General features: G+C 37.3%; 1 protein-coding gene across 1 annotated transcript in view; it reads left to right on the top strand.

Moving 5' to 3' along the window:
* LOC132121649 (serine/threonine-protein kinase LMTK1-like) overlaps window positions 1-15848 on the top strand; it is a 55619-nt gene extending 39771 nt beyond the window's left edge. Inside the window, exons 4-14 of the mRNA XM_059531268.1 lie at window positions 2627-2706; window positions 3445-3563; window positions 4117-4204; window positions 4841-4974; window positions 5505-5589; window positions 5800-5921; window positions 6120-6269; window positions 7019-10484; window positions 10591-10735; window positions 10825-11034; window positions 13973-15848. Of these exons, the coding sequence (XP_059387251.1) occupies window positions 2627-2706; window positions 3445-3563; window positions 4117-4204; window positions 4841-4974; window positions 5505-5589; window positions 5800-5921; window positions 6120-6269; window positions 7019-10484; window positions 10591-10735; window positions 10825-11027 (4592 nt within the window). The 3' untranslated portion in view covers window positions 11028-11034; window positions 13973-15848. The remainder of the gene's footprint in view (window positions 1-2626; window positions 2707-3444; window positions 3564-4116; window positions 4205-4840; window positions 4975-5504; window positions 5590-5799; window positions 5922-6119; window positions 6270-7018; window positions 10485-10590; window positions 10736-10824; window positions 11035-13972) is intronic.
* Window positions 15849-16879: the final 1031 nt, after the last annotated feature.

Here is a 16879-nt window from a genome sequence, read left to right as displayed (position 1 = left end):
ACTCACTTCATTAAACTACATCACTAAAATTGTTATTCAAACTCATTTGCATTGCTGGGAAAAATAGACTAGAGGGACCAATAACGCAAGACGTGCGCCGCAGCAGTAAACACATTTCACCGTGTTTGATAATGTATGATAATTCTGTTTGGTTAGAGTGGAACAATTTCTCTCTATTATTTTCCTAACGATTGCATTCCCAGCAGCCATCTGGCCAGCACGGCACTGTCAGTGACCAACACCCCAGTAATGAGCAAGCCGAGCAGTCAATCATGTGTTCAAATAAACACTGAGCAAATTCTGACACGTGATGTGATTTTTGTTGGCACGTTGTTGTCATACTGTTGGCAGACCTCCATGTTTTTCTATTTAGCCTGTTTTGTTCATATTTGGCTAAGTACACACTGAAGTTTTAGTGACAGGTGCGTTTAATGTGGGATTTAATCTCCTAAATTATTGTTTTATGTGTGTGGTGTACAGAATAATGTATATATTAATATATGAATCTTGAACTTGGTTGACGTAACAGAAATGTTTTGGTGTGTCATGGCTGTATAAGAAAAAGAAATGCCAGTTCAGAAATGCCAGTTCTTTTTATTTTTTGGCTAGACTAACACTAACCTGCTGGAAAATCCAGTTAACTGTGTTTTGGGAATGTGATAGCTGGCATGGATTTTCCAGCTGAATAGAAACTTATTATTTATACTTACTATTTTTTTGAAAGTTCATTTATAAAGAACTGGACTAACATAGCAACATGAATAGCAACATTTCAGTATCTTTGAGCTGTAAACAAGAAACATATGCCAGCAGTTTGTGTTATTACCAAGCTAACCTGCTGGAACATCCAGTTAGCTGTGTTTTGGAACAGCGTAGCAGGTTTCTAGCAGATCTAATCTGATATTTAACTGGTTTGACTGGTTTAAGTTGGCTAAACCATGTTCAAAAACCAGCATGACTACCATAAGATTAAAATAATTATTAATATTTTGAATTAGTTTTAATTTTCAGAGTTAAAATTTTAGTCATTTCAAAACTAAGTCATATTTTTAAGTCATTTAAAAAATATATTTATTTTGACATTTTTCTAGATTTTTTTTAATTACTAGATTTAATGTATTTCTAAGTTTATTTTATTAATTTTAGAACTTAAACTTTATTATTTTATTCTTTATTAACTTTATTTCAGTTATTCTCATTTGTATTATTATTATTATTATAGTTAACATTTTCATCTAATATTTATATTTTGTTTTATTTCAGCTTTATTTCATAGGTATTTAGGTATTTAGTACCAAAACCTTTTTTTTATATATATATATAGTTTTAGTTTTAGTTAACATTAACAACACTGATAGAATATTTGAAAGTGTTCTTTGTGTTTGGCTTTGTGCTGCTAATGTTTGATATACACATTGATTTAACTCATAATTGAATTTCAAATCTAGGCAGTTTGTAACTATATCTTCAATCTCTTTATATGTTCTGTACTGTTTGCAATCCCACTGTAATATAATATTTATTCAGATTTGTTCTTTCCTATTCTGCGCCCACATCAAACATTTCTGATTTGCTTACCGGCCATTTGCTTTCCCAGTGCTGAGCTAGAAACCTCAGGAATAATAGCATTAGTGTTTCCTTCCTGTCAGTGGTACCAAGCAGCACCGGCAGCATGACAAAGAGCCTGATTCTCCCCAGCGAGGGCTTTCTGTGAGGGGGCAGGCAGAATGAGCAGCCTCTACAACACCACATGGGTGTAAAATAGGGCTGCTGCGTAAAAAGGGGACAGAGAGTGAGACAGTACGTCATAGACTTTTACAATAAACTGTTTGTGGGCACAATGAGATGAGTGAAAGAGAGAAATGGACTGTTATGGCATTTTGAGATGATAGAGATATGCAAGGATCTGTCAGACGGTACAGAAAATCACTCGTCAAATTCGTCCCTTCTGCGGAAGATTTCACTGACTTCTGCTTTTCAGAAAAATTATTTTAAAGCAGTCTGATAGATCACAGGGAGATTTTGAACTCTTCAGACAGTCTCTTGAATTTGATTGTGTGCTTTTCAACATCACTTTTGTACAGAAGGTCGCTCACTGCTTTTTGGAGAGGATATTCGGAGGATGATTTTCTTGTTGGAGGAAAGGAAAATCCTGACGAAACTTTGTTTTATGCACTTGCAGTGCTCAATTGTCAACTAAGGGTGTGTTGAAATATTTATTAATGTTGTTTAATTTTTATTATTTAAAAAAAAAATATTAGTATTTTTAATCAGTTTTCTTTTTATACATTTGCTTATTTGACAGTGGCTCTAACATATATTAGATGCAATAGGGGAAATACTGCTGATCTGCATTTTTCTAACGTACTACAATTTTAAATTTCAAATGTTATTGTCCGCATAACAAATTAATTGAAGTGTTGATGACAGCAGCACTTTGAGAATGATCTAAAAAGCATCTTGTGCTTCATTAGAAGCAAGAACATCTGATTGTCTGTAAAACAGAAATATTTTTTATTCATGTCGTGTCATTTTTTTCCATCCTAAACCTTGAATTACAGGTTTTCAGTTGCTAATTAATATCTTGTTCTGTCTGTGTCTTTTATTCCCTGATAACCTCTTTTAGTCCAGCTCCTGAGATCCACGGATCTTGGCCGTCACAGTTTGCTTTATATAAAGGAGATTGGGCATGGCTGGTTTGGCAAGGTAAGTGCAGTTGGTTTATTGTTCATTGTTTATTTGCTTTGTATGTTTGTGCACCTCACAGATATGAATGTCTTAGGCATGTTCTGCCACGGATCAAAGATTTATCTCTATAGTTTAGACCCAAGGATGTGAAAATGTCTTACACGCCATTTTACCTTTGAAGTGCCTTAGTAATACTCAAGCTTTGATGTTGGACTTGCGAGAATTTGATGATATTTCTGTGTAGCAGTGAATTCCAGAAGCACTTTAGTATTAGGAATAATTGTGCCTCATTCACTCTCATTCTTTCTCTCTTTCTCTCTGCTTCTTTGTCTTTTTGTAACACACATACATAAACACACACTACCCCAATTACCCCAACTTTCCATTGAATGGGTATGTCCATCTGTATGTCTGTGTCTCTGCGGCTGCATGTTTACCAATGTCTCATCTGGTTTTGTGTTGTTTCGTCTTCCTGCATTTCCCTTTGAGCATCTTTTCGCATAATTCCTGGACTTGATTTAAACCTTTTTGGGTTTGTTTGTGTGGAATGTCTGTCTTCCATTTCCTTCCTTCCTTCCTTCCTTCCTTCCTGTTTAACCATTTCCTTTATGTGCACATCTGTTTGTGTCTATCTGTGTCACACTGTCCATAATTGTGTGTGTTGTCCATTTTCCTCTGTTCATACCTGTATGTGTGTTTCTGTTGTCTTTCCCTTGTGTGTTTGTGTATCTGTGTGTCGTGGGATGTTGTTCGCAGGTATTGTTGGGGGAGGTTCACTCTGGTCTCAGCAGTACCCAGGTGGTGGTGAAGGAACTAAAGGCCAGTGCCAGCGTTCAGGAACAGATGCATTTTCTGGATGAGGCTCGGCCATACCGGTAAACAAATCATCGCATTGTATATTTAATTGATACATTTTATGTCATCTCTTTTGCAAGAAGAAATAAAAAGATTTGAACATTTTTAGGTTCAAACTCCTCCAAGGGTGACGAACCCTATGAAAAATATATATGGTTGATTAGGCTAGAATGTCTGCTAAGATGAGTAATTTGTAATAAACACATTAAAATGTAAGATATTAAATGGATAGTTCACTCGAAAATAAATGTTCACTCATTATGTACTCACCTTCATGTTGTTGAAAACTGCAGGATTTTCTGTGGAACACAAAAGAAGATATTTTGAAGAAGGTTGACAAACTGTTTCATAAAAATCAAAGTCAAAAGGGTCCAAAACAACACTGAACCCTTTGACTTTCATTGTATGTAAAAAAAAAAAAAAATGGTATGGGGTTTTGGGTTCTACAACAGAAAGATATTCATACAGGTTTGGAACAACATGAGGGAGAGTAGATGATGACAGAATATTAATTTTTTGTGAACTATCTCTGAGTGTACTGTAATGATGATTGGGCTGAAACTGTTTTTGCAGGTCTCTCCAGCATCCGGCTCTAGTGCAATGTCTCGCTCAGTGCACAGAGGTTACACCCTATTTAGTGGTCATGGAGTTCTGCCTGCTGGTTAGTCCAGTTTTTATTTTATTTCATTTCTTTTCTTAAGGGGGACTTTTTGGGACTTTTCCCAATGGACAATAAAACAGGTTAAAAAAAAAATCTTTGACTTTCTTTGAAGTTGGCCATTTCTAGATACCAGAATATGATGGAGACTTTAGAGAGTTTGGCCAGTAGGCCAGTTTTTAGCTTAATTTTAGCTTTTTAGCTGCTTGGTTTTGCAAACTGGTATTTATCTTCATATTATTTTAATAAATTTTATTAATCATATGCACTGGTTTGTAGCACAGCTATTTTTACCATTTACTGCACTTTGTTAGCTATTCACCTATTGCAGCTCATAAATCAGAAGTCTCAGCTTAAGCATTGAAAAAAAAGGTGGAAATGCAAGGGTCACAACATGATAATGTGCTTCTTTATTTGATGTCATTCTTCTCCTGTTATTGCTTGCCTAGGTCACATGTGTAACAGCATATTTTTAAACAGAATTGCCCTTAGCAACAACATCAAAAAGCTGCTCTCGTGGTGTCTTGTTATATATCGCCCCCCAGTGGTTAGCTGAAGAAAAAAAACTCACATTATTTTGATGTTTATACATACTGATTTGCATTTCTTGTTTTAGCATGTGTTTTATGTGTTTAACAGGGTGATGTTAAAGGTTACCTGCGCAGCTGCCGGGCAACAGATTCCATGACCTCTGACCCCTTACTACTTCAGAGGATGGCGTGTGAGATCACTTCAGGCCTGCTTCACCTTCACAAAAACAACTTCACCCATAGGTCAGCCAACACTTTTTTTTAATGTACAAATCCATGTTTGGAGAACCTTTGAATCTTTTAGAACCGAAATATAGAAATTATCATCACAATCTTCTTTATCATTCTCAATTCAAGGAGTGGAAACCTGCCATCAGATTTAACAGTATGAGAATGAAGCTTATGAGTGTGAATATCTGCATTGCCTTCTTCCTGTCTCAAGGTTTCTCCCTGCAACAATCTCCTGATGCTGCCTGAGTGTTTTTACTCCACTCCAGCATCAGTGATTTTGTTGCTGGGGGTCACCACACATCTACAAGCAACTACAACATGTCCTTGCGAAGATACTTTGAACAAGTTCCTGAAGAATTATCTTTTAAAAGTAACATCACATTACAGTGTCATACTTGCAAATGTATGTTAATTTTGGGCTGGCAGTTTTGTAAATGACATCCAGTTATGTTTGAGCTAGCAATATGAAATCATATAGGCAATGTCCTATTTTCAGAAGATGCTTATCATTTATTTATTTTTGGTGCTCTTATTTTCTGCAGTGATCTGGCTTTAAGAAACTGTCTGCTAACATCAGACATAAAAGTTAAGATTGGAGACTATGGACTATCACACAACAAGTACAAGGTGGGTATTTTTTTATCTACAAATTTTTATCTATAAAATGTCTAATAGTAATATAATATGAATAGTAATATAAATGTGAATATTTTAGATTGCATTCATTTACTAGTTGATTTTGTGCTTTTTTTTTTACTAAAAATGTGGTTAGTGAATTTCATTAACTCTCTCTCTCTCTCTCTCTCTCACTCTCTGTTCATGTCTGTTTATCCCCAGGATGACTACTTTGTGACATCAGACCAGACCTGGATTCCCTTACGTTGGATTGCCCCTGAACTGGTTGATGAGGTTCATGGTAACTTACTGGTGGCGGACCAAACCAAGGAAAGCAACATCTGGTCAGTACCTTCACATGAGGCTTCAGCAATATGTAACATAAATTTAGTGTTGAATTTAGGCCTTTATTTTGCAGTTTTATGAAGAACACACAGCCTCCTGAATAACCTTCATCACTGATTATAGATATAAAGTAATTATTGATTGATGCATTAATTGCTATTGTTAACCAGAGTACTCTGTTTCTCTCTATGCATAAGGTCACTCGGTGTAACAATCTGGGAGCTGTTTGAGTTGGGGAATCAGCCATACTGTCATTATTCAGACCGACAGGTTCTCAGCTATGCTGTAAAGGACCAGCAATTGAAGCTGCACAAGCCACTTCTTAAGTACCCTCTTTCTGACCGCTGGTGGGTGTCTAATAAACTTTAAATTGATCTTCTTTCTCCTTTTATTAACCATTATCTAGAGTTAGAGGCCTGGATTTTCACTTTGCTAGAGGCTTTCGATTTTCACCCTTCTCTTTTGGAGTCTTTGCTCTTAAAACTATTTTAATTTTGTTTTATTATATTCAGATATTTTGGTTCGAACACAATTTAATTGTATTTTTGTGTAATTTCCGTGTTGACAAAAACAGCTTATGGTGGTTAGGTATGTTTTGAAGCATGGCAGCTTGTTTGAGCTGATATAAGCTGGTCCATAGTTGATCCTAAGCTGATCTTGAGCTGGTTTAAACTGGTCATGCGCTGGTTCTAAGCAACTAGCTCCTGCTCTGGGCAAGCTCATAACCAGCTCAGGACCAGCTTAAACCAGCTCAAACCATGCTTCATAATATCCCTAACCAGCAAATGCTGTTTTTTTTTTTCAACAGGTTTCCAGTTAAAATTTCAAAACAATCCTTAAAACAAAATAAATTTGCTTGAGGTCCAAAAAGATATTGTTTATAGATTGACCTCGAGCTATAAAAATACTTTTTTTTTTATTATAAACATTTTATGCAGTTACTTTTCAAGTACATGAATCTTGTTTTAAGAATTTTTAGATTTTTTTCCTACTGAAAAATAGATCCAAAAAGCTCATTAAGAAGTGAATTTTGAAGTGAAACTTTTAGTAACATTTGCTCTAAAACTGTATGATGTTTTTGTTTCTATATCACCAGGTATGAAGTCATGCAGTTCTGTTGGCTTCAGCCTGATCAGAGGCCCAATGCAGAAGAAGTTCATCTGCTGCTAAGTTACCTATGTGCCAAAGGAGCCAGTGAGGCAGAGGAAGACTTTGAGAGACGCTGGAACTCCATGAGACCAAACACAAGTCATGCTAATGTCCATGGAGCTGGTGCACTAGCAATCGACATGCCCATGTCATCCACCACTTCCTCATTCCCCCTACTGGAGCAGTTCCCCAGTGGAGACGGCTACCATTCAGAATCTGGAGATGACATCTTAACGGTTACTGAAACCAGCCATGGCCTCAACTTTGAGTACAAGTGGGAGCAGGCACGGGCTGAACAGCACTACCAATCTTCATCCACCACTGGCACTTTGGGTCAAGGCAATCCCCATTGCCAGGAGGTCTACTATCCCCCAGGCGGAATGGTGGGGGGCTGTGCTGTTGACAGACTTGCCCTAGGGGTTTCTCCTTCATATTATGAGCCCAAACAACTACACACCCCTGGTGTGGTACCAGTCCTGAGTGCTCACAGTCCACCAGTGGGTAATGAGTATTACATTCGCATTGAGGAGCCAGTACAAAGCAATATTGATAACTTCACCATGTGTGCTTACAGCCCAGAGTTTGGGGTGAGCAATGCAAGTTTTCTAACAGGAAGTGGAGACTCTCAGGAGTGTATGAACTGTCCCCCTGAAGCTAAACCAGACATTTATTGGTCAGCGGATATCCACAAAAGCAGTGCCTATGATTCAGACACCAGTCCTGCTATGTCTCTAACTATGGAGCCTCTTTTGGGTCATGGTAGCCCTCTTAGAGCATGGGAGTCTGGTCATTATGTCTCATACAAAGACAGGGATGGAGGTTACTACTATGAACCATCACCTCCTAAGGTCATGGACTGCTACATGATACAAGACCGAACAGAGCATCCACGAGAGAGCTGGGGGTCTCGAAGCTTAAGACAAGCACTTGGGGAACTGGAGGAGCCTTTAGGCATTTCACCATCAATTGGAAGTCCTCCACAAGACTATGCTGACCGTTACTTGGAGAACATTCAGGGCTCCATTATAGGAAAGAATGTTACAGGAGGATATTATGATATGATGGGCTCTTTGAGAAAGACTATGCCAGGTAGCCACTCAGTTTATATTGACATGGCGTCAGGTGGTGCTATATTTGTAGGACGAGATGACAGCGACTCTGATGAAGAGGAAGACATCTTTGTGGAAAGGCGAGGAAGAAGTTGGTCCACCAGCAATCCAGCAAATACAAACACAAGGACCTTGCATCAAAGGCATGGGTCTTGTATCCAAGATTCTTATGCTGATTTTCACTACACTATGCCGATGACTGATGTTGAGGATACATGGCCAGAAGAGCAGACCCTGCCGTGCCATATGGCCAAACCTATTGACTGCTCAGATGCAACAGTCAAAAGCAACACTTGTCTAGTGCATGGAAGACATGTACCTTCAAACCCTTCACCTGAGTGCAGCTCATATATCCATATGTGCCATGAACCCAGAGAGGCTGAAGTATATCCCGTGCCATGTTGTCAAGCTTTGAGCAATTCACATTTTGTAGATCCTTTAACAGGAACACTTGTGAGGAACTGCTTCATGATCGACTGTATTCCAGGGAAACCCATGACAAAGCCCAAAAAAGACCAACACTTAGGCCAAGCACCATTATCTGCTGGATATATAGTCTCCAAAATAGAGTCATCAAGGGAAGGTGCTAAACAGTTTGACGTCTCCCAGCAGTATGTGGATATTGGTGAAAGGGAAACAAACTTAAAGCAAGAAAAAGCTACTCATGAAGATGCATCTCCAACAGATCCCAAAACTGAAATTATTGCCACCACTCCACAATTGGAGAAATCCCAAGCTGATTTACCCAAATCAGAGCCAGAGTCAGACTTAAGTAAGACAGCAGACAGTGGTGTGGACCATGGACGCTCTAGTATCAGTCTGGTGGAGATTGATGACTGCAGCGATGATGACATCACTGATGTAACCTCTGGGATTTTTGGTGACTTCACCGTTGAAGTTGAACCCGTTGACTACACCAATCCAACATTCAAGTCATTACAAAAGCAGGTTGATACGCCAGACTCCATGGACTCCATTGACATACCATTTACAGCATGTTCCACTCTCAGTCCTGCCTCCATTCATCCGTCAAGCTCTCCCAAGACAGTGGACAGTGGATATGACACAGAAAACAATGAATCTCCAGAGTTTGTCCTAAAGGAACCCCATGAGCTACAAGATTCTAAGGTTTTTATCCAACCCTTGGGAAAGGTGACATCTGGGTCTAATTTTGTCAGTGAAGAACAAAAGATTAAAAGGGCAGAGAATGAGAAACTAGAGGACAGTGTTGATATTATAATGGCACTGACAACATCTGAGAGCAGTGATGGAGAGTTGAACGCACTAAGTGATAAAACTCCATACAGAGATTCGGCCTACTTCTCTGACTATGATTCTGGGAAAGATAAAGAAAGCGAAGAGGACATCAATGAACTTGAAGATCAGAAAGATGGACCAGAGGAAATTATTGATAAAGAAGAGCAACTTCCTCCAAAAAAGGAGGCAGATGGAGATGAATATCATTTTCCATCTTCAAAGGAAACTGAAAAGGCTCCAGAACAGCCTGATGATGCAACCTCAAATGCTCCATCAAAGATTGAAGAAGGTATGTCTGGTTGCAACAGAATCAGTGGCGTGTCTCTTTCATCTCCTGATAATGAAGTGTCTACCATAGAATATTATTTTGGTGAGGATGAAAATTTTGGTGTAGATTTAGATCTTTCTGCAGAACTCGTACCATCTGAAGTTTCTGATTCAGATGCTTTGCTTGGTCCCGATGTAAAGCAAGAGGAATCTTTCAAACATGTAGGTAGTGAAGATATTCTGTCTCTCGACCAAATAACTTCTGAGGGTGATGGTGAACACACCAATATTCCAGAGGTCCTTACTGATGAGAATGAAGACGACATAGTCAAAGATGTTATTTTGTTCGAAGAGGAACTAGCATCTCAGAAGGAAAGGAACATTACCCCTACACATGAGGTACTGGAATCTATGAGTAAGGAATGTGAAGAAGGGGGACGTAAAAGAAGCTCCATACGTTCTGGCTCTCCTCCACCTCCACTAGAAGGACGGGTGTCTCCCACAGATGGAGAGGAGGCTGATGAGGAAGACGGCAACTCTGAGGATAGTGATGAGTCTGATGAGGAGCTGCGGACTTACAGTATCCAGGAACAGAGTGAAGAAAGCGAGGACGAGATCTTGACCGTACCTATCATTGTGAGTGACTGCAGCAATGCACACAAACTCAGAAGTCTGCTTAAGATGCCAACGCTGCTCAGCGATTCACTGTCTGACGAAATTGAGAACAAAAAGAAGGTGGTGTCTTTCTTTGATGATGTCACCGTCTTTCTGTTTGACCAGGTACTTTTCGTTTTTTTCCATTTTTTTCAAGATTTTTTCGATGATATATTGAATCACATTTGAGTACTTTTGAAGTTTAATAATAACATTTTGTCAACCTCTCCAGGAAAGCCCAACCAGAGAGCTGGCAGATCAAAGTTTTCCCTTGGGTGGAGGGTCAAGCAAACCGAGTGCAAAGGGTAAAGCACAAAACCAGCAGGGAAAGGTCAATGCCTCCGATGAGTCTTCTGATGGAAACATCTCAGAAGAGAGTAAGACACACATTTTTTTTATTTTTGTATCTGTTCTCAAGTATTTTAAATACTAATTATTTTCCATCCTGCTTTGTCGTTGTTCTAAGGTGCAGGGTTTGAATGGGAAGATGACTTCCCATTGTTGCCTCTTCCCACGTCTTCTAAGGGTTCTCCTCCAGACATCACTGCAAAGCCGAGCCTACCGAGTGGCAGTACTAAACCTGTGGCACAGGTCTCCCGTTTTACTGTTTCTCCATCCAGTGTGTCACGTTTCTCCATCACACATGTCTCGGATTCAGATATGGATTAAGCTGGAGGTGAGACAGCACATGTTTGAAACATTTTTCTTATCATTATCTTCATTATCAACATTATCTTATTAACTCACCAGCATTTTTTTAAGTTGCAAGACATTACCATCATTTTTTATAATTTTCACAAAATTAAAAAAAAGGTCTGGGATCGGTCCTTCTCCACAATCTTCCTCAGGGTCCGGTCACCTCTTCTCGTTGTGCAGCGTTTTTTGCCACACTTTTCCTTCCCACAGACTTCCCACTGAGGTGCCTTGATACAGCACTCTGGGAACAGCCTGTTCGTTCAGAAATTTCTTTCTGTGTCTTACCCTCTTGCTTGAGGGTGTCAATGATGGCCTTCTGGTCAGCAGTCTTACCCATGATTGCGGTTTTGAGTAATGAACCAGGCTGGGAGTTTTTAAAAGCCTCAGGAATCTTTTGCAGGTGTTTAGAGTTAATTAGTTGATTCAGATGATTAGGTTAATAGCTTGTTTAGAGAACCTTTTCATGATATGCAAATTTTTTGAGACAGGCATTTTGGGTTTTCATGAGCTGTATGCCAAAATCATCAGTATTAAAACAATAAAAGACCTGAAATATTTCAGTTGGTGTGCAATGAATCTAAAATATATGAAAGTTTAATTTTTATCATTACATTATGGAAAATAATGAACTTTATCACAATATGCTAATTTTTTGAGAAGGACCTGTATATAAAAAAACACAGAGCCTCTACTTTTAAATAAAAAGCAGTTTTAAACAAAAACTTCTTCTTCGCTTGCTTTTTTGATCTGGAGATTCTGTACTAGTTCAGAAGATGCACAATACTGCCCCCTAATGTTTATCTGTGAAAACATGGATTGCCAGAAAATTCTGTCAAATGTGTACGGAGCCAAAGGAGTCTCAATAAAGATAAATGCACACACTACATTCACATATGCACACACAGGATTCATACATGCACACACATGTTTCATAAATACAAACACAGGATACACAAAAGCGCACAAAATTTACAAATGCACACACAAAATTTAAAAAGCACAGAAGATTCACAAATGCATACAAAATTCAGAAATGCACACAAAATTCAGAAATACACACACAATTCAGAAATGCAAACAACATTTACAAATGCACTCAAGATTCACAAATGCACAGGACAAGATTCAGAAATGTATTTCTGATGAACACACACATATATCTTGATTTACAAACTGCTTGCGGTCTGTGAACTTCACTGCATTTGTGTGTGAATTTTGAGACTCCCCTGACTTGGCTCGACACACAAATGCCTTTTTTTAAACAGGGAATGATCTGCAACCAATCAGATATCTCCCTTCTTTTAGCCAATCACAAGAACGCACTCCACGTGGGGGATTGTTTACTTATAAGCCAATCACATGAACGCGTTCACACAGCGCGATATGCCTGTGGTGCAGCATATTATAGCCTACTTATTTATGAAATTGTATGAAAATACAGATGTTTAGATTAGAATTCAGGTTTATTTTTTATTATTTTTTACAAAATATAAATTAAAAAATGTCTCAATACATATAGCCCAGTGACTGCAGAAAAAAAGTTAACCATGGATTCATAAATTTGCAATAGGCAATTATTTCATTTTATTGAAATATTTTAATGAAAGTAAAAAAAATTTTTACACCTTTTTGAATATTTAAATATATCTAAATATTCTTTTAGATGCAATATAGAAGTCACTTTAATTATAATATTCGGTCCCTACATGAAGAGAGAGTCAGTGGTCCGCTGCGAGAGGAAAGTGACTCTCCGACTGCGAAAAGTGGGTCTCTGGCTGCCTGAGGAAAGTGAGTCGTTCGCTTAGGAAAGTGAGTTGCTCTCTGCGTGAGGAAAGTGAGTCGTTCGCTGCGTGACTCGTGAGGAAAGTGAATCGTTCGCTGCATGAGGAAAGTGAGTCGTTCGCTGCGAGAGGAAAGTGACTCTCCGGCTGCGGAAAGTGAGTCTCCTGCTGTGCAAAGTGGGTCGCTGGCTGCGTGAGGTAAGTGAGTCGTTCACTGAGAAAAGTGAGTCGTTCGCTGCGTGAGGAAAGTGAATCGTTCGCTGAGGAAAGTGAGTCGTTCGCTGATTGGCTTATAAGTAAACAATCCCCCACTTGGGGTGCATTCTTGTGATTGGCTAAAACAAGGGAGATATCTGATTGGTTGCAGATCATTCCCTGATTAAAAAAAGGCATTTGTGTGTCGAGCCAAGTCAGGGGAGTCTCAAAATTCACACACAAATGCAGTGAAGTTCACAGACCGCAAGCAGTTTGTAAATCAAGATATATGTGTGTTCATCAGAAATACATTTCTGAATCTTGTCCTGTGCATTTGTGAATCTTGAGCGCATTTGTAAATGTTGTTTGCATTTCTGAATTGTGTGTGTATTTCTGAATTTTGTGTGCATTTCTGAATTTTGTATGCATTTGTGAATCTTCTGTGCTTTTTAAATTTTTTGTGTGCATTTGTGAATTTTGTGCGCATTTGTGTATCCTGTGTGTGTATTTATGAATTATGTGTGTCCATGTATGAATCCTATGTGTGCACATGTGAATGTAGTGTGTGCATTTATCTTTATTGAGACTCTTTTGGCTCCATAAATGTGGGGAAGTGTTAACAGAAACTAAATGAAAAAAAAATTTCTTTAAAAAATAAAATGTAATAATATAATTGTGAAACTATTAATAATAGTAATAATAAACATTTTCATGACTCCAAAACAGCTAAAATAAAAATGTCCATAAATGAATGTTGAAGTATAATTAAGTATCATTTTGAAGTAAAAGATATTTTGACTTATTTCACATCATACTGATTATTGTACAGAAAAATCTGTGTATTATTTCCCAAATACTTTAGACACTCCTGGGATAATTTGCATGTTAATTAAATATAAAGCTTATGTCAAGTTAATGTGTTTTTTTCCCTCTGTTTTAAAGGAAGCAGTGAAGATGGGGAAAGAGAATGAATCAACATACTACTGCCAGCAGTGAGCAGCACTGACAGACTCTTATTTATTTTTGTTTATGTACTTCTTTGACTGAGGCAGTCACAATAAAAAAGAAGTTTTGATCTCTTTGGACACCATTTTTGGATCCTTTCAAAGACAGTGCCTCTTAATGTCAGCAAACACTTAAGAGCAGCCCTTTTGAAAAGGACCCAGAAGAAGAAAAAACTTGTGGAAATGACTAAAACATGATATGAAACACAAACTAAAATTAAATTTTGGATGGATCTCTTTGGTTTATAAGGACCTGCTGGAAACTGACTGTGACTGTTTACAACATTGATTACTGTATTTTTGGACAGTGTTGAAAAGACGTTAATGGTATCAACTGCATTAAAACTCCATCTTAGCGAAATGTAACAAAACTAAACCGAACTGATTTCTATTGTGAAATATCAATGCAGTGTTTGTCTAGAAAAGGAGGAGTTTTAAAAAAGGAAGTTATTTAAATGTTTTTATGACAAAAAAAAAAAATGAAGTTCACGACACACAGCTGCCTTGTGTTTTTCACCTGCCTGAGAGTAGCATTGTGTTTTGGTGACATGGCATTATGAAACCACTTTTATGATTTTATTAATAATCAAACTTGGATTATTGTTATTATTATTGAATCTCTTCATAATTTGAATGTTTAGTGTTTTAGATATTTTTTTTTATTTATTTACTTATTCAGTGCTTCAATATCAATCAGTTTGTACATGAGATAAATATATATATTTTTTTTTTTTTGCTATTTCCATGTTCATGGCAGAAATCATGTTTCACTGTCTGACTGAAAATCTGCAGTTAAATCCATAAAATAATAACAAAAAAGATTACCTTTTTTAAAATAGTGAAGTTTAAACATGCAGTAGAAAATTAGAAAAACTCGAAATAATCTCAAAAATAAATATTAAACAATATGTACTTGACAACTTATTATGTAATGGAGGATTTCATGATTAGACATGTATTTAATGATGTATTTAGGGTGACTACTGGTGAAGAGGGACACTTAAACTCAAGCATCATCATTAATATAAGATGCTTAATACATGCTATACATGCTTGCTATCTTTTGAGGATTGAAGCCAGGTATTATGATCAGGGTGTTAATCATATACTTAAAGAGTGTTATTTATTAGTCAACATGTTTTATATTTCCTTGAACTTTGAAGAACAGATTGTACTAATTGCAGCGCTTCACAGACTGTCACACTGAACTAAGTTGGACTTTGACCAATATGAATAATTTAAACTGCTGAACAAAATGGACATATGATCTTGTGATTTTTTTTCTTTCTTCATATGGTTGGGAAACAATACATTAGACTCGATCAAGGAGGATGAGCCTGCTGATGTGACTGAGAACAGTGTACAGTACAAAGGGACTCGATGCTACCTGTACGCTTCTGTGCATCCCACCAAGCATAAATCTCAATATGCTTCTCAGTATGTTCTGTTTGTTTCCCTGTGAAGCCATTTATTCTATGTAATCGTCTAGCTTAGATCAAACTAGACAACAGTCTGTACTATTTTTGTATTTGATTGAACAATTTTAAACTACTGAAAGGTCAAACTGGGGATAAAATTTGGGGAAAAATTTTTTTTCTGCCAACAAAATGTATGACGTGATGTGGCACAAGCCGGATTTGCATCCTAAAAATTATTATGATTCAGAGCAGCGGATTCACAGATTTTTCCTGGGAAATTTGCCTGTGCGGTGGTTTTGAATTGCAGTATAATGTTAACTGAGAGTGTATGTAATTCTGTTCATCAAATGTGTCACAAATTTAGTGAGAAAAATAAAACTATTCTGTTTGACAGTTCTCTCTTGTAGTTTGTTGTTGATTTAATATGTAACTTTAATTACAACACAATTTACCCATTTAGCATACGCAAGCAACTTACAGCACATTTAGGCTAATTTTTTTACCTAACATGTGTTCTCTGGGGAATAGAACCCACAACCTTTTGTGCTGCTAATGCAATGATCTACCGCTGAGCCACAGGAACACTCCTGAGTTAAAATCAAAACATTAAAAACAGATTCAACATATATGCTAGATGGCAGTGTACCGGTAATATTTCTAACTTATTTTTTTAGCAGGATAAATCAGATAAACACACAGGTAACCCTCAATTTTATGCAACTGTTTTATTAGACTATCTACACATATTATTTGTGCATATTGTTTAATATGACACATAGAAGTGCAAAAACAAAGAAAACAGAAGAGAATGCATCTGAAAAAAAAAAACGAAATCTGAAATGAGCTACCAAGTGGATCGTATAAACAAATTCTGGAGATAAAATGATAAGTATTTTCTCTCAATTTTCCATTCTCACTCTGTTCACATACAATATTTACATAATATATGTACATACAGTATAAGAACAACCAGTGTTCATAAACAGTGACTGTTGCTACATATTTCATTTGAAACTTTGTATTTATCTATTTGGGAAAACTTTTTCTATCACCATTTTTCTAATGTTGTTTGGTATGTACAACCTACTAATGAACTAATTGATGTGAATTGGGTTAATGAGTGAAAACAAGTAATATGTGTTACTGAGATGCTTTAAAACCCTTCAGCATGTGGCACTGCTGTAGGAGAATGGATGAGAGAGTGAAAAAAGAGCAAGAGTGATGGTTCTGTGACAGTGTCAAAGGAATGCATGTGATTATTGAGAAAGTGTGAATATTGAGTGGATTTGTGTGGGCGAAAAAGATAAAATGGAAGATGGAAGGGGAGGTAATGCTTGAAGAGCAGTCTTTCTAATAAAGAATTTAATAGACAATACAAAAAGAGAGGAGAATAGCTTTGAGATCTATCCTCTAGGCCCTGATTAAGA

This window comes from Carassius carassius, chromosome 39, assembly GCF_963082965.1.
Source record: "Carassius carassius chromosome 39, fCarCar2.1, whole genome shotgun sequence".
In the NCBI taxonomy this organism is placed as follows: Eukaryota; Metazoa; Chordata; class Actinopteri; order Cypriniformes; family Cyprinidae; genus Carassius; species Carassius carassius.
Note: the sequence above shows the minus strand (reverse complement) of the source record. Positions and strands in the feature narration are given on the sequence as shown.